The sequence below is a fragment of the Camelus ferus genome, chromosome 29 (assembly GCF_009834535.1).
Source record: "Camelus ferus isolate YT-003-E chromosome 29, BCGSAC_Cfer_1.0, whole genome shotgun sequence".
NCBI lineage: Eukaryota > Metazoa > Chordata > Mammalia > Artiodactyla > Camelidae > Camelus > Camelus ferus.
Genome location: NC_045724.1, coordinates 15,784,764 through 15,803,387, shown reverse-complemented (window position 1 = coordinate 15,803,387; position 18,624 = coordinate 15,784,764). Strand labels below are relative to the sequence as shown.

The 18,624-nt window shown below is 40.6% G+C and overlaps 1 protein-coding gene across 2 annotated transcripts in view; it reads right to left on the bottom strand.

Annotated features, from left to right (window-relative positions):
- Positions 1 to 18,624, bottom strand: part of PREX2 (phosphatidylinositol-3,4,5-trisphosphate dependent Rac exchange factor 2) — a 235,549-nt gene that overhangs the window by 21,620 nt on the left and 195,305 nt on the right. For both annotated transcript variants that reach the window (XM_032470041.1, XM_032470042.1), the window contains 2 exons: positions 14,150 to 14,216; positions 13,717 to 13,907 (listed from right to left, as the gene is read on the bottom strand). In XM_032470041.1, the coding sequence (XP_032325932.1) occupies positions 13,717 to 13,907; positions 14,150 to 14,216 (258 nt within the window). The remainder of the gene's footprint in view (positions 1 to 13,716; positions 13,908 to 14,149; positions 14,217 to 18,624) is intronic.

The following is an 18,624-nucleotide window of genomic DNA, read 5'->3' as shown; positions in this document are numbered from 1 at the left end:
AAGTCTTTGGTCCTCCTTTAATTAAAAGCCAAGTCCATCATCCTTGTTCAAGTGACTGTCACAAACAAGTTATTAGGAATCTGATCAGCTGTGGTTCTCTGGGACACTTTTTTAAGCTGAAGTTACCTGGGCAGCATTCAAATATTGGAGAGGATACTAGTGACTGCTCCACTCCCAAGAGAACGAAGCAGGCGAGACAAGCTGGAATAGCAGCAGCTACGACTGCTGTCTGCACCCCACTCTTTCGTACACAGAAGCTCCTTATGACAGATGGAAGGTCCTGCAGTCGCCTGGGTTTTATGCACTCTGCAGCATCACCTGAACTTCCGGCCTGGGTAGCCCAGGGCAAACTAGTTTCAATCATCTTTGAACTAAAGATGTATTTTTCCCTGTTGGAAAAAAATGTAAATGATTCTGCTCAGTTTCCAGATGAGTTTACTCCTTCCTTGTGCTTTTCTCATGATCCCATTTTATGCAGCTATTAAAAAAAAAAAAAAGAAGCTGTAGGAAATAGATGAGATAGAAATTCACCATGAACGCTGACCCTGATAAAGAAAATAATTAGAATAAATAAGACGTAGAAATTATCTACTTCTTTAAAAATGTGTTGTGCAATAGTTTTAGTGTCTTTGACTTTTCTATTTTTGCAATGCCTTCCTAGAGTAGGTGTGGCCAAGATTAAAATGATTGCTCTCCTAAAATCTTCATCTATTTATTTATGATTACCCACAGTTTCACCTCCAGGCTGAAAAATGTCATAATCCCTCAAGCTGTTCAAACTAAACTCATCAGTTACAACAGATTAAGGTGTGTGTGCAGTTCCGCATGCTAATATACCTACCCTACTACCTTCCACACTCATTCATTTCATATTTCTTCCTGTCTCGCAAATCTCTCCTAACTGCACTGCTAACATCATCTCTTGCCTAGATTCGTGCGCCTCGCTCAGACTCTTCTAGTCCTGTCTCTTCCCACTATTCTTCGAAGGTGATCTTTTAAAAATGCAGATTCAAATGCAAACACTTAAAGGGCTTTCCATTTGGTAACTTGAAACACAAAGTCTTCACAGCATGGTCTCTGGTTTTCTTTACTTCTATCCCGTGAGCTGCCACTATACCGCCCACAGTCCTCTGCAATCACCTCCTCTCAGAGTTCTCATGCGCTGCTCCCCCCGCGATGTGATCTCGTCGCCCTGGTCACCTGCCAGACCTCTCGTCAAGCTGTCTTGTCTGAAAGGTGCAGGGACAAAGAATATGGGCATCAGAGGTAAATTTCCTGAGCTGGCTCTTGAATCTGCCAATAACTTTGTGACTGTGGATGCATGACTTAAGCTCCTGAAACTCTGTTTCCTCATCTGGAAGTTGAGTTTAATGACCATATGCACCTCGGAGTGCCGTTTTCAGGATTACATGAAATAATTCATGTCTAGTACTTAGCCCAGGATACAGCATGTAGTTTATTCTCAATAAATGTTAGCAATTTTCATTAATATTACTACCACTGTCACCACCACCACCAAGAGGCCAGGCTGATGTCTGAATTGACTGCAGCCTTCCCAGACCCTGGCATACTCCCCGGGATTCTGTGGACACATTGAAGGAAACTGACATGAATTCCTCACGTGTGCTAACAGTATTCTACAGACTCCCGAAAAGTAAGACTCATTTCTTTATATTCTGCATTTGCCATGTGTTTGTTCAAGAAGTGCTCGCTCGTTAAACATATTTGATGAATTTAATAAATGAATTGTAGCCAATAAATATTAGTAAAAAAAAGCCCAATCACAGACTCCCTTACAGCTTATGAATAGCTCTTCTTTCATGAACAATGACTTGCATCTATCTTCCTTTCTCTGGATTTAACCACACTCCTGCCATGTCTTCTGATTAACAACTCTAGATGAGTTTCGGTAATGCTTGGAAATTACATATTATAATATACTGATTAATTACTCTTACATTAAGTCTATTAATTATCAATTATTCTCCCATCAAAATTCTCCATTTACCACCCACCAACATTTCCCGGGTTCAGAAAGATACACTGGAACCCTAACAGAATCATTTCTTTCATACTGTTAAAGTGCCATGCTAGAAATTCTACCTCTCTACTGTAGCTTCAAAAGCTGGCGTCCATTTCTTTGAGTCATTTCATTAAAAAACCCATCCTTTGGCTCTCTTTCTCCTACTGCCAATATTAAAGAGAACCAGGGCTGCCCAGTGTGGTCCCCTTGTCAAGACCTCAGACCAGAAGTGCCAAGAAACCAAGGATCTCTCAATGCCCTGCTCTGGGGCAGCACCGCCCATGCCCCATAGCTGTGCTCCACAAACAGCTGCTTTGTCCCTCAGCGAATGCACGTGCAAACAAATGCTGGCCCCTGATTCTTTTCAGGTCCTAAATATTTGTCTCTATTCTAACATACACTCTTGGCTTTTGACATGAGGGAAGAAAGCTTCCCATCCTTGAATTCAAGGGGATCCTGTTCTACTGTTCTTGAACGACTTTCTACACGCAACCAAAGGAGGAGTCTACAAAGAAGCTCTAACATGGCCCAGTGTCGTGTGTATCTCATTTCTTAGAGGTCAGAGGAGTTAACTCATGTTTTTTTTCAAACTCTTCTTTCATCCTATTGTGACTCATTTCTGTGATTTTTCCAGATTTCTTGAGATATAATTGACATACAGCATTGTGTAGGTTAAAGGTGTTCATGCTGATCTGATACACTTCTGTGTCGCAAAATGATTCCTGCTACAGAGTTAGCTAACACCTCCATCAGGTCACATAATTACCGCTTCTTTTTTTTGGGTGAGAACATTTAAGATCTCCTCTCTTAGCTACCACTGTTTTTTGTTTTTTGTTTTTAACATACAAGGTTTCCCCTATTTTATTAGCTAAGGTCTAGTCATTTGAAACAGATGCATTTTGAGGGGTGGAGGTAAATAGCTCAATGGTAGAACACATGCTTAGCATGCATGAGGTCCTGGATTCAATCCCCAGTACCTCCATTAAAAACAAACAAAAAACCCAGATGCATTTCACATTTCTAACTTCACAGTAAGAATATGGATTCACTACCAGAAACGCAGATGAGACAGAAAACACTGAGTGTGCACCACTGCCAGGTCCTGTGGTAGAGGCGTTCACATATATTGCTCACTTAATCCTCACGCCATCTTTTTCAAAAAGAAATTATTTATTTCCATTTCATCAGTAAACATCTGAGAGACCAGGTGATCCAATCATGGTCACACAGTAAGTAACAGGATTCAAAACCAGTTTTCTAATTCAAAATCCAGGGTTCTTTCCCTTGTACCAAAATCGTACCACATAGATTACAGCATTTAGAGAATTTTGGCTCCCCACACCCATAACTCACCAATCCCAATCTTGGCCTTAGCATTTATACGTTAAATGCATTGTTTTGGCAGAGACTAATTCAGCCAGCCCAAACCACTTCACTATAAACCTAGACCTCCTCATACTGAAATGTGTTTGTAATTAAAAAGGAACTAGATTAGAAGCATGCTAAACAATTATACTGATTGTTAAGCAAGCAAGTAGTAAAAATAAACTGAAGGAAGATGGTGTTCCTTCTCTGCTATGGATTTGCATTTTTCTACATAAAACGTGCTGTTCTGTGTAAGGCAGGTTCATTCCTGCAGTGATCTCATTTATTCTGGCTTCTAATTGCTTTTAACTACTGAGTACAGGGCGCCACTGAGAAATGTCTATTGACAACTAGAAGGAAAACACTCGATTGAAGAAACTAATTGTTGAATGTTGCAGGGTTTTGTCTTCCCTGCTTCCTTTTATGGCCTCAAACCGAGGAGAAATTGTCCACCTGAGAGGCTAAGGCAGGATGTTAAACGCGAGTCCGTCCCCAAGCGCTGCTCTGGGTTGCCACAGGCAGAGCATCTGCAAAATTAACATGGAAAGGCCTGCTGCCGACCTGCTGAACCACCCCACCTTGGTCACCCTGAGCAATGCGTTTATGACAGATGAAAAGCTTGAGCAAACTGCCACAAGTCAGCAGGGATTTCAAAAACCCAACCCCTCTGTCCTTGTTCTCCATCCCAGAGAAGGCACCATCTTAAATGAAACACATAAATACTTCTACGTGAAAAAAGGGCAAACAATTACTTGCTTTTACGTGACAAAAGGGCAAACAATTATTTGCTTTCAAAAAATAAAGAATCCACTTATCTTGTATACACACATATGCCACGTATAATAAAAGAGTAAATAGGTACATTCTCCCTTAGAAGAATCTGAATGACGGTCTAACCAGAGTGGCAATCCAAAAGCCAGTGATCATTCAGGCAAGTTTGCAATGTATTTTACAGAAATAACTTCTGGGGGAGAAGGGTGGTTACTGATCATTTCAACATTATTATTTGACTCTTGTCAAGCAGACACTACTGAAATCTTCCCATGACTGTACTGATTTCCTGTGTTTCATAGTCTGCGCACTGAAAGATAAGGGGTTAATGAGTGTTTGAAAAGAAAGCAAAGAGACCTGGTGGAGCAGAGCCCTGTGGAAAGAACGGAACAGCATGGAGACCCAGTGGGGAACAGCTGGAGCAAGATGCCGGTGGCAGAAGCAGAGCCAAATTGAATACTCCGCTCGCTCCATACATCTTCAGGCAAAAAAGCAATTGCCTTTAAGGGGCACATTTCCAGCACTGCACAGGGAATTAGCCATGAAATTCCCATTAAAGATAATAGGACTGTCTATTGCAACTTTCAATACGTTCTCAGAAAGTTCTCAGTATGTATCTTTAAACCCAGGCTTACAAAATCAACTGCCAGACGAGGACATTCCAAATCCCTCATTCTCTTCTACTCAAGCACATTAAGATGTGTTTTTCTTCGACGTGTTTCATTGCTGAGGTTAGCACAGAGGCCATCACGGACCTTCGGGGACGGGTAATCGAGCACTTAAGCACCGGAGGAGGTATTCGCTATGTTAACGATGTGTATGAATATGAAGCATCTGTGCGTGAGTCAGGACCTTAACTACCACAGCCTCCGGGTTTAAATCTGTTCCCCTGCACTTTAAATTTTTCAGCCTGGACGCTTTCAACAGTTTATTTCATTTCTGTTTTGGTTTTTTTGGAGGGGGGCGGAATGTAACTGAATAGATTGGGTACCTGTGCCAGCTACCTGAAGTTCCCCAACACCCACTCTCTAGTCCATCTTTTCTCTCGGCTGATTTTTGTCCCTACTCTGTGTAGGCTCTTTGATGACATCAACACTTACGGGGCGTCTAGTGCATGATTTGCACCTGTCTCCCCAGTTCTTTGACAATGTACCATAACTGTTTTCTCTTACAACTGCTTATCCAAGATACTGAATGGAGTTTTGTTTGAATATTTTTCATTCCTTTCTAGTACATCCTTCAGTGTTTTATTCCAAGGCTCCTCAGGAGCACAGAGGATGGGGCGGTGGCAAACCAGGTAATACGAACACTCTCCACGTGCTCCCTGGTGATCGTTCCTCAGTGTCCACAGCTGCCATTCTCTTCTCCCACTGCCGTGCCTTTTCCCAGAATACCTCTTCCCCGCTCCTAACACTTGAAGTGTGTTCCCCAGAGAATTCTTAATGTTTTTCCATCACCCCTTGAGATTTTATACATACATATGTTATTATTGATTGTTATGATGCCCATTTGTATGTATTCATATACGTGTTATTATTTATTGTTATTGTATCCATTTGTATTCATATATACACTTAGTCCTCGCTGATTATGAATCCATCAAAGGATATCCCCCTATAGGGACACTATGAACATCTAAAACTCAACATGTACCAACCACATTAATTCAACAGCCCTCTCCACAATCCCCTTGAAGTAAAATGTTTATTTCTCTCCTAGGGTACCCTCCCAGCTTTCCAAGCTGAAAACCTGGAGTCATTAACATCTCTCCCTCCCCCCATCCGCTATTCTTCACCACTTATCTGGTTCTGTTTGCCACTGTTTCATACCTTTTACATCTGCCCTTTCCCCTTTAACCCCTGTGCAATGCCATAGCTTTAGTCTCACCATCTCACTGCACTATCATAAAAATCCTGGCTGTCTCCCGTCCTCCAGCCTTGTCTCATTACAGACCATAGTCCTGGTCTTTATTTCTAAAATATTTGTTCAAATATCTGATCATGTAATTCTTTTGCTGGAAACCCTTCATAGGCTTCCTAGGGCTCCAGGAGGGGGTCCCAAATCCTTAACATAGCTGGTAGGGCCGTCTGTTCTCCACTTCCTATCTTTCTTGCTAGTTTCATCTCCCAGCACTGCTTTCTTCCCACTTCACTGCCCAGAAACTGCACCCTTTACTGTGACCTCCACCCACGTCGTACGCTATTTCACACCTCACTACTGTATTTTCATACTGTTCCTTCACCCTGCACCATCCTTCTCCATTTCCATCATCTAGTAAACACTATTCATGCTTTAAAACCTATAACGGGTCTTACCTTACATCCTTCCTGCTTAACAGGATTTAAATCTCGCTCCTTGGGATTCCTCCTGAAGATGTTAGATGACCTACCACCAATTTAAAATTAACACTGTAGAGGCAGAAATTGCTGCTTCCTTCCTTCCACTTCCTCCACACCACCTGCTCTCCTGCTCCAGGGTCACATAGGGAAAGAGGCAATTCTTAAAGTGCAGGCAAACGAAACGTTTACATTGGTGAGATACCCATAATTCTTCCCTCCTCTGGAGGACAGCAAATTTGGTTTATGACATTTATTAGAGTACTTATAAAATCACTAGCCTTGAAGCCCTCAGGAACATACCCTAGAGAATGACTGGAATTTTATTTTGCTTTCCACATAATTTTGCAGGTTTAGGGAAAACAGTAACTTCAGTTTATTTAAAATAAACTTTGAAGAATCATACCCTGTTCAAACACTTTTTAAAGTTGATTCTACATTTATCACTTTTAAATAGCTAAATACAAATAAGATTTACTTAATCTTAAATTTTACTAATATGCTCAAACGGTAAAATTGAGTTTGGCAAAAAGAGCTAAACTATAACTAATAATTATGCATTTAGATTATTTTATCAAGACATGTTTAACGTGCCTAGAATTTTCCAATTTTAATGATAGAGGGTAGTTAATGTACAAGCTCTCGTCTTGTACCTACTGAAATTAAAGACTGTCTGGCTAATACCACGTGGTTACTGGAGACCAGAACTAGAAAACACAGTAAGAAGTCACTCTCCTAATTAGTGTTTCAGTCTTCTTTCACAGTAATCTCATTTTAAAAAAACAACGAACATTTCAAAATAATTTATGTGCTAATTTATCAAGATTCACATCAATCACAAAGAAAAATCTAGGCAAGAAAAATATATAAATGCAAATCCAGCTGCCTCTTCAGGGTAAAGAACTCTTAGAAAAGATAATGGAAAAGAAGTAAAAGAATACAACTTCTATCCTATTTGAAGTATTAGATTTCTTCCTATAATTTTAAGAGAATAAACTTACATTACTTACTTGGTTGTTTAAATTGGCATAAATTGTGGAGTTGTTTTTGCCTATTTTACAACTCAGTATAATTTGAAAATCTGTTTACTTTTTTTCCCCCAGATTTACTGAGGCATAATTGACAATTAAAGTATACAATTTGATGATGTGATCTATATGTATTCATCACAATCAAACTAATTAACATATCCACCACCTCACATAGTTACTATTTTCTTTTCCTTTTCTTTCCTACTTTTTTTTTTTTTTTTGTGGTGAAAACACTTAGGATTCTACCCTCCTAGCAAATGTCAAATGTATGATACAGTATTGATAAGTGTAGTCATCTTGCTGTATGTCAGAGCTCAGATTTCCAGAATGTATTCATCTTGCACAGCTGCAACTTTCTACCTCTTGACCAACATCTCCCCTCTTCCCCTCCTCCCAGGCCCTGGTACCCACAATTCTAAGTCTCCGCTTCTATGAGTCTGGAAGAGTAATCAAGATTTATGTTCATACCATGAGTAGGATGTGTTTTGTCTTTCTCCCAGAGCCCCGTTATAGCATTTTATTTTTTCTCTTCTCAAGATTAGTACACAATTTTATATTTTCATTGTTGGGTTTTTGTTTTGATTCATTAATGATTTTATCAGCTATCAAACAAATGAGAACAGTTCCATTGATCATAAGCAAATTATAGCCGTTCTAGAAAAATAATCAAAAGTGCAGCCACATTTAAGACAGTTTCAAAAGTCATCTCTGTCATTGCAACTACTACCCTTACCTAAAAGAAGTGTTTTAGATGAATGTGTTTCAGATTCCTGAGCAGAAGAGCATAATTTTAGGACTTACTGGGGACATACAGTATCCTGAGATAATAAGTGAGCAGTTTCTTCTGTTCTATTCAGCCATCTTTCTGGAGATTTAAAATTCAAGTATCTCCACTGAATACTGAATCTCATTTTTGGACAAAAAAATAAATGGATACATTTCAAACCTACATTTGCTTATTGCAGTAATTTACTTTTTTTTTCTGTCTCATACCTGGACTCTAACCTACATATGGAAATCCCCAGAGTAAACCCACTGCTACTTGATGTTCCGTCGCACGATGGAGAAAGATGCAGCTTCCCCACGCGCCCTGGGAGGACTCTGCCTGCCTCAGCCAGGTTACCTTCAGGGCTCCACTTCTTGTAAGACTCTGTCTTCCTTAATCTGGGCCTATCTGTCAATTTGTCCTTCAATGTCACGGTGATGACAAAATAAAATATTGCAAAGAAAGAGTTCTTTAAGGTCCAACAAAAGTGGTTTAAGATTAATTGATAGTTACTGAAAAAAAGATGTTTTTTAAAAAGATGCTTATAAGAACCAAGAATCACTATACGGTGTATCTTCATTTGAAATAAAAACTGTTCCATTAACCAAATTGGTAACTCATGCTTCTCTTCAGTGTTTGATGTTCATTATCATCACGCTTTTTAATGATGAGAACAGGCCGGCCTTGCCACACACTGTTCCCTTCTCTCACCTGTGTGGGGTTCTGAACAGAATGTGCCGAATGGTGTCAGGTGCTGCTGAATCCCTGACCCCGTGACCCCTCCTGACGCTGCTGTCCACATCCCCACTGGGGGGCTGAGCACCAGGTATGTTAGTTAACGCAGGGCTTTGTTTCCCGGAAGAGATTCATCCTCACAAGACAAAAGGTAATTTACACGTACAGATCTTCAAGCTTCTCACTCGAAGACAACACAGGTGAGTCAGACAGGAGGCCTGTGCTCCAATCACCCGCCTTCCTGCAGGACCATCCCAGGGCTCCGACACCACCGAAAACTCATTATTAACAGATGCAAAGAGTATACGGACAAACTCTCCCTGGAACCAGTCCACAGAGGGAAAAACTGTGATTCCAGACTCACTGCCCTCACTAAAAATTTCTCTGATATATCCTTGCAGGTAGCCTCTGGAAATTTCCACCTGCTTTTTTCCCACTGGAAGGAAGCTGAGCCACGCAGTGGGACGACCATGGTGCCTTTGTTTTCAAAAGCAGCAGGATGCACTTAGGTCTAATAACATTTGCAGTTTGCTGATTTATAGCAGTTAAATGAAAACAGTTGGCCATTAAGCAGGGGTGGGAGAAAATAAGTAAAACAAAACAAAATGCCGCACTGCACAGAACGATGCTGCCGGAGGAATAAAAGGGAAATTTGGAAATCCTGTAGTACGCTTTTGGACGGCTGGCAGAAAAATCACTGCATAAGCACAAAAGAGTACTTTAAACACCACACCACTGACTCAATGCTTTACAAACGTCCAGTTTGGCAAAAAATAATTTTGCCTGTAAAGCAGACATAGTGACAATATATAGCGTGACTCTTTGAAGGAAAGAAAATTCAAAAGATACTCAAATGTTTGTATTTATTAGTTAAAGAAGAACAAACGAAAGCACTACGTAAACATCACTGTACATCCAGGAGAGAAGGACAACAGATAATCGGGTCCTCGCACCCCCTGCGGACAATGTCAAGGTCAAAGTGCCCCACGACCATCCATCCATCTCACCGGAGGTTGTTCATGAGGACAACCCTTCTGAGAACGTAAACAGAAATATATTAACCCCAAAGGTTTAAACTCTTTGACACAGTAATTCTATCTGGAAGATACTTTTGTTTTCCTTGAGGTTAATGGAAAATAGAAGTGAAATTTGAACAGCTACATAAAGATGTCTCTCTGCATTACGTGCAGTGGAGGGAAAAGACAAACCACTAAAGTAGTAGTTTAGTAAACCATGTGCCAACTGACTGGAACAGTAAGTAGCAAGTAAAAGTGATCAAGGGAAAGTCTATGTGGACATTTTCAAAAATAGATAGATAGATACTATGACAATAAAGCAGATTATTATCATTAAACTATATGTAGTAACAGAACCACGTCCAGATGTATGTTGTTTGATAGAAGGTGAAGAAGATAACGCAAAATGAAAACGAAAGAAGGCAGGTCAGGATAGGAAATTTTAGAAATTTTTCATTTTTTAAACTATCTCTTAATATCACGTGTATATTGTTTAAAAGGCAAAAATCCTGATCTTAAAAAGAGACAATCTTTTTCTTCCACTATCCAATAGCAATGGAGATACTTAACGTAAGTGGATGGCCGAGGAGAATGCGGGCAGGAATGTTCACCAGCAGACTTGTAATGCACACATAGGATCGCCCCGGGAAAGAGGATTTAATAAAAACAAAGTCGGGCTAAATGCTCGGAAAAGATGTTAATAATTCATCCTGAATTCTGTTCCTACTCATCTTGCATTCACTGCTCTGCGCAGCTCTGCCATCTAATTCAGGTTGGCGTTAACACATCTAGACATTAATGCTAATTAAATCTGCCTTTTCATTCTGAAAAGTCACATTCTTTTCTTTAATATGAAACCAGTGTAACAATACTTTCAAAGTATTTCAGATTCCCTTTTTTTGTGAATAAAATCAGAAAAGGCAGAAAATTCATTATTTAATGTGGATATCATATTGGTAACCATTTCTTATCTTAATTTTAAAAGCAAATGATTAAAATATTTTGCATAATATTTATTCTGATTTATATTATGAACTTCTCCCCTTTGTCAGAACCAAGGGTATACCCCCATGCTCAATGTTAAGTGCAGGTGTGAACCTACCTGAGGTCCTCTCCAGCTGTCTGCATTATAATGACTAAAGAATTATTTTAGGAACTGTCTCCTTCGAGATTTCTGATTTCAACATAAATTAGCATAAATATTTTATCACCATGAAAAATCAAAGCACAGCCTTCGCAGAAAAATTAGAGATAATGTTAACTCCCATTTTATTCTGCATAATAGAAAAATAAAGCCGTACTATTTTCAAATAATTTTAACCTTAAATTCAGCACCTGTCATAGGGCATTAGTGCTTACACCTCAGTAAATGTCTCTGAAATGCACTAATAAGTTGTATTTATTTTGAATCGTAGAAATGGAAACAGTCAAGAAACTTTGAAATTTGAATGTTACTTTTGATACCAACATACCAATCAATGAACACAGCCATTATAAACAGTTGTGGAGCGTCAGTCTATTTCTCCTACTCCTCATTAGTCAAATTCTAAAATTGCTCGTGGGACATCTGAGAGAATAATTTGGACAACTTGGTCATGGTTCTAGGATTAAATGGCAGATTCAAACGCATTAACTTTCAGTAAATTCATGTGGAGATAAGAGAGCATGCTTGTAGTCTGAAGTGTGACATATCCCCTTAATTGTCACAGTCCTCAGATGACTATGATCTTGCAGCAGGATAGGGGAAGAACACAATTAATCAAGGAGATGACACTGTGCTGAGGCCACAATGGTCCATGCTGTTCCCTGAACACACGCCGAGCACCCTCACCTGGGTGCCCACTTTGCACTCTGCTTCCATGATCAACGGCCACTTCTCTAAGACACCTGCATAACTCGCTCCTCTGTTTCCAACAGGTCTCTCACAAAATCCCCTCCTCGATGGCACCATTCCTTCTTCCCAACTTGTCACCCCTCTGACCTCTGTTATATTCTGTATTTACTCCACCTGGTACATTACCTACTTATTTGTTTACTTTATCATCTGTTTTCCCCCAGCACGATTTACACTACATGGGAGTAGGGAGCTTGGCTTTTCAATGCTGTATCCTCCAGCAATTAGAACAATGCTGGCATGTAACTGATGCTCTGTGCGTAGGTGCCGAGTGAATGAATAATGAATGAATGAACGAATGGGAACAGAATGAATGAACAGGAATTGATCAGAGGGAGAGAGCATTTCTCTGCTAATGAAAAAATTATGAAATCATGTTTTATTCATTTGGTCACAGATGATATTTTCAATTAAGCTGTTAGCACGCTTGCAAGAGGGCACAAAGTACATAGCAATTAAAATAAAGGGGAAGATTCTGCGTATTGTGTCATCCACAAAAACGTCACGCTCCTTTTAGGCAAATAGATAAGCAAGGACGTGCTGGGTCAACTTGAGAACTAGAATTCAGGCATATCGAGTCAAATGGAATTTCACAGAGAAGAATCTACTGACTTGAACTGTCTTTCTCTGTCTTTTTGCCTCTTCAACCTGACCCATCAAAACCCGGTTCAAACACCACCTTCTCAATGGCAAGTTCTAACCATCTCAAAGACCTACATTCCTTCTGAATCTTTTTTTTCAGCTGTAACTTTCCTAGGCCATTGTACATTTTCTTGAAGTGTAGGTAACTCGCTATTTTTAGTTTAATTATGCTTTTGTTATTCTGTCATATAATAATTCATTATTATTTTGTTATGATTTTCGTTGTTTGTTGTGCACACCTAATGTCTCTAACACAAGCATCTCGACTTTATGATGTTACTCAGCCAACAGCACCAACCGCAGACCTTCACACAAGTACCAAGTAAATCTGAATCAACAGTAACTACCATCCTCTCAAAAATCGAACTGGTCTGGTACTAAGAAGAGACTATGACTGGGGACAGAAGACTCTCTGCCCACTCAGATTAAAGTGAAGATCAAAGTCTGCACTATTGTTTCCACCTACATGGTTTCATTTCCCTGTGAAAATGGAAAGGTGACAGAGGAGGAGCAAGTGATCACGGAGAAGGACCTGACCGGGGGTTCCCCACTCGCGTTTTGCTGATGTAGCTGCAGGAATCAGCGCTGTCCCAGGCAGAGCACTGCTGCTTACGCTAAACCACCCGAGTAGAGCACGTCTAAGACCGCTCCTTACACTTTCAGGAAGAGCAGATTGTGTGAGATCCTGGACTACGATTTTGCCAGGAGTAGGGGGATGAGAGCAACCCAAGGCAGCATTGAATTCACAACATCTGGGTGACAGGGATCCAAACCACTGAACAAAAGTTTTGTTTAGCCAGTTGCCAGCTCCTCCCAGGCAAGTTCCTGCAGTGACTAAGACGGATGCACCATTCTGTACCTGAAGTATAAACCTTACGATATAAATACAAGGGCGGCACGGTTCCAGGCCAGAGTGATACAAAGGTGGGACTCCATTCAGTCACTGAAAAGAGAAGCCCTAACGCCAGAAATCACTGTGCAAGAATTATCTAATTTCCAAAATCCCATTCCAAATACGTCGGAGTCCCTTGAAGGGAATTTCCGGTCATGACCTCCCGGAGCCAAGTGTGATCACCGAGAACCCGCGAACGTTAAGGCGGTCTGAGAGAAGATGCGCGTGGGCAGGGACGCACGTACCTGTGCACGCCGCTGTTGCACATGATGACGTGGCAGGCGCCCAGCCGGCTGCACAGCTCCGAGGACACCGACAGCAGCCCCACCCCCGAGGCGCCGCAGGCCGTGTTCGCGCAGGCCGCCGTGCGCTTGGACCGGATAAACGAGGCCACCAGCCGGTACAGTTCATCCAGAACATGGAGAGGCCTCATTAGCTGCGGAGAAAAACGACGCACACGGAGTTCAGCGTGCTTAGTGAAAAGAAATATTTTTAGATGGGATACGATTCGTAGTGGTTATAACTTGCCATGAATAGTCTAAAATGTCTTACGATGGAGGAAACAGAATCGGAGACTACAAATGTTTATAACTGCACAGTGCTCAAGAACAACACCAGAAAAATTAAATAAAGGGGGTAAATGGCAAAGGGTCACGAAATGCAAGCGTCTCTTTTTACCTTATCTACATAGGCAGCCTTGGATGTGGAGTTTGGTGGTGAATTTGACTTGTCCAAGTAGAATGCCCTGTAAGAATCCAAAGAATAAATAACCATTTATTGTCAGCAAAATTTAGATGCATGAAGACATACAAGTTTCACTGACTTCCTCTGAAAGACAAATGAATAAACAAAAGTACGGAACACTGGGATTGGTAGGACTGCACAAAAAAAATCTCCCATTCAGAAAACACTGATTCACACGGCCACCGGCTCCATTACGTATTGTGTGGCCTTGGAGAGACTGCCTAATTCGTGTGGGCCTCAGTTTCCTCTTTTGTAATCTGGGGACAGCATTAGTTTCTACTTCACAAGGCTGTCAAGAAGATGCAATGAGTTAATGCAAATAAAATGCTTAGGACAGACGGTACATTGCAAAGAATAAGTGCCCATTGATATTGATAGTAATTAATATTATTTAAAAGTCGAAGAAATAATTTTCTTATGACTATTGAAAAACCTATTACCTAGTTTTCATGTATTGTACAAGTGTCAGATTATGAAAACAATACTCAAAAACCTAATTTAAAACAGACTGCTTAGCTGGGTTCTTTCAGCCACCAAGCTGTTCTCAGACTGGAAGCAAAACTCTCTCTGAAGATACACTGGCTTTTAACTGTCACCAGGATGCAGTATGGTAACAACTATTTTAATACACTGAATGGAATCCTAGTGGCCTGCAATAATTAAATGTGATTTATAAAGAATTACTGCTGAGTTTGTTCACCTATCGGCTCAATACTAAACAGAAATTGACCCATGGAGGGAATGACCCAGAAACACAGGACACATTTAAGTTACATTTAACCAAGTATTTCTGATGAGGTGAAGTTATTTTTAAGATATGAACGCTTAATGTACCAAAATAAATCTCAGAATATTAGGATCATCATCAGACTAGAAATTGAAATAAAAACTCATCAGATTGGTGTTTCAGAGCTCCTTTTAGGACCTCAAAATATTGGCAGGTTATCAAATGCATGAGTAGCAATGGGCAAAATCAGTGAGAGAGAACTTTATGCCCAGCACTGGTATTTGAGTCCCACCACACACACCTAAACACAGTGCTATTCCATTACTAGTAGTAGCTGCTTGGTTTTGTCTTCATGGATTAAACACATTTCACACTTTAAATTAGGAAAGTTTCACCTTTAAGAGTACACTAATAACTCTAAGGTATACTGTTGTAAGTACACTTAGAACACATACACGCACCCCAATGTTCATAGCAGCATTATTTACAATCGCCAAGATATGGAAGCAACCGAAGTGTCTATCAACAGATGACTGGATAAAGAGGATGTGGTATACATACACAGTGGAACACTACTCGGCCATAACAAAGAATGAAATTTTGCCATTTGCAGCAACGTGGGTGGACTCGAAGAGTGCTACTTTAAGTGAAATAAGTCACATAGAGAAAGACAAACACTGTGTGATGTCACTTACATGTGACATCTAAATAATACAACAAACTAGTGAATTTAACAAAGAGAAGCAGATTCTACAGTATAGAGAACAAACCAGTGGTTACCAGAGGGGAGAGGGCTGGGAGGAGGGGTAACATGGGATAAGGGAGTGAGAAGTACAAACGATTAAGTATAAAATGAGCTGCAGGGCTGTACTGTACAACACAGCGAATGTAGCCGGTATTTTATAATAACTGTAAATAAAGTATAACCCTTAAAAATTGTGAACCACTATATTGTACACCTGTCACTTTTACAATATTGTACAGCAACTATACTTCAATTAAAAAAGAATGGCTTCCCAAACAAGAATTACACTCATTCTCACTGAGAATTAGTTTGTTCATCTCTCAAATACAAATTCAAACGATAACAAAAATGTTACAACGATTCAGCATCCAAAGTTGGTTGTCACTCATTACAGTTCATCCTGAACTCCTCAGAGGTCTCCATGCACCATCTTGAAACAGGCAGTGCCTCCCAGCCGGAATCCACAGAGATACTTTGATGAGGTGTCCGCGTGCCTTTCCTCAACTGTGCTTAGTAGACAAGGCGATGTGGTGAAGAAGAGCCCACAGCACGGGGGAGTCATTCCTTCAGCCTGAATCCCACAGCTACCCATTGCTCCAGAGCACGTAACGCTGCCAGGAGTACGAGGACGACAGCAACCCCAGGCGGCGTCCGGCTCAGGACCATCGGGTTATCACGACACAAATCACAGCAGACTGGACCACCCTTCACGTGTTATAAATACGCAGTTCCATTTAGCTGACTGCATCAGCATCTATCAAGAGTGTTGGATTGACAGGAAGATTACAGGAATTTGATACACCTTAAAATTCTGTAGATATTCCCCAGTCTCAGAAGGAGATAAGGACCATCCAAGAGGAATGCTGTTAAGGGAAGAGGAAATGAGCCTGAACTGTGTGAAGCAGGGAAAATGCAGTGGGGGTGGGGCTGGCTGGAATGAATGAACTCAGAGCATCCGGAGGGGGTCCACTGTGGGGCCTGCCAGGCCCCGAGAGAGAGTTGGGCTTTAGCTCAAGCGCCTCATTACCAGAAGGCTGGCTGTCTTGTAAACTTCACTGCTGTGCCTGAAACGTCACGTTCTCCTGAAAGTTCTGAGTGTCTTTCACGTACATGTTTACGCTGACACGATGAAACCTACGTCCACACCTCCACGCTTTAACAAACCTTAGCAATTTGCACTTCCGCTTCACCTTTTAGAGAAATGAAACCTTCTAGACACAGGTGATTCCTTGCTGCTCACACTTCTCCGCCCTCGTTGTTCCAGACTCTCCCTTCCCAGGGTAAACACCACATAGGCACTGGTATCCGTCACTTCCATGCTTCACAGGATCACCCACACGGCTGGCCCCAGAGGAAGAAGCCCCCAGGAATAGGTGCGGTCACTCCTCCATACCCTCATTCACACTGATGGTATTAGTTTTTCAATCTTTGGCGTTTTTATTTTCCATTTGCACATATTTGTCATCCATCTGTATTTCTTCTTCTTTTACAGCCTTGTTATATTTCTTACTGTTGTGCAGTCTCACCTTTGTTTAACATACGTGTTTGTTCCTACTTTTTACAGCAAGAATTAAATTTAATGGCATTTAGAAGTTTCTATTCCTCTTTATCTTAAAAAAAAAATCCACACTTTCTTTCAAGCCTCGCTTCCTCAAGAATATTCAGTTTTTCAAGTTCGTTATTCAACTAACATTTTTGGTCAATGTCTGTTAGTGATATACTCTGGCTTAAAATTTTAGAATCTAGATTGATAGTAAATTTCCCCTCAATATTGTTCTTGGTGTCTGCTCTCAATTTAGTTGTCTTTATTTGGAGGCGAATCTATAGTCATTGTTTCATAGGTTAAAATTTTGTTTTTAATCCTCAATGTTCTGAAGTTTTACCACAAAATGTTTAGGTTTATTTTTCTTTATCCATATAGGTTCTGAGAGTGTATTTTCAATTTAAGGATCTTGTCTTCAATTCTACAATAACCTCAGCTATTCCCACTTCCCATAATCTCATGCTTTTTCTCTCTCATTCCCACCCCCACCACTTGTACAAAAGTACACTTTAAGATTTTACTTTCCCATTAATGCAATTTTTATGATTTCCTAAATAATATCTTCCAAATGAAAAAACTCTTTGTCGATCTAGAGTTTATCCTTTCTCCTGGGAACTTTATTTCAATGACTATCTTTTTCATTTCCAAGATCTGCAACTGAAGGGTAAACTCCCCACAAGAACGTGAACTCTGCATGGATGTGGATTTCATTCACTTGTGCTCATCGCTGCATCTCTGGCACCTATAACAATGTGTGAGATGCAGTTCGATCATAATAAATATTTGTAAATAAATAGTTAATTGACTATTTTTATTTCAGGATTGTCTACTTTCTTTATGGACAGCAATCTTTTGTTTATATCTTGCGCACCCAAGATAAACTTTGCCATGGTGTCTTGGAATTTTAATTTCTTCTGGGTCAAATTTATTTTCAATGGTCCATTTCCTTGGCTGTTTCTCAGTGTTAAGCTTCCTCATGCGCTTCGGAGTTTTGTTTTGCAAGTGCATTCGAGGTGGGAAGACTTTTTATTTCCTTTTATTTAGTGCTTTGAAACAGCCCCAGTTCCTGTCTCTCATCATCCTTTTCTTACAAATGATCCTGTGCTCAAATTTTGCATCCAGAATGGCCCACCTAAAATCAGTTTCATGCCGGTGATTTGAATATTACACTCTACTGTCTGGATTATTACCAGTCACATTGCTGAACCAGTGTGTGATTTGGTCCAGTCCTTAGTTTAATGGCCCTGTCGGCTTCCTCCTGCCATCTTATGTCCACAAACGCTACCGTCTGCAGCAGTAACGGGCAGCAGGGTTTTCATCCTTCACTTAGAAGTGGAGAAGCCCTTCTCTATGACCTGGTTGCACAGAGTGAGGCTGGCTCTGGGTCTCCACCT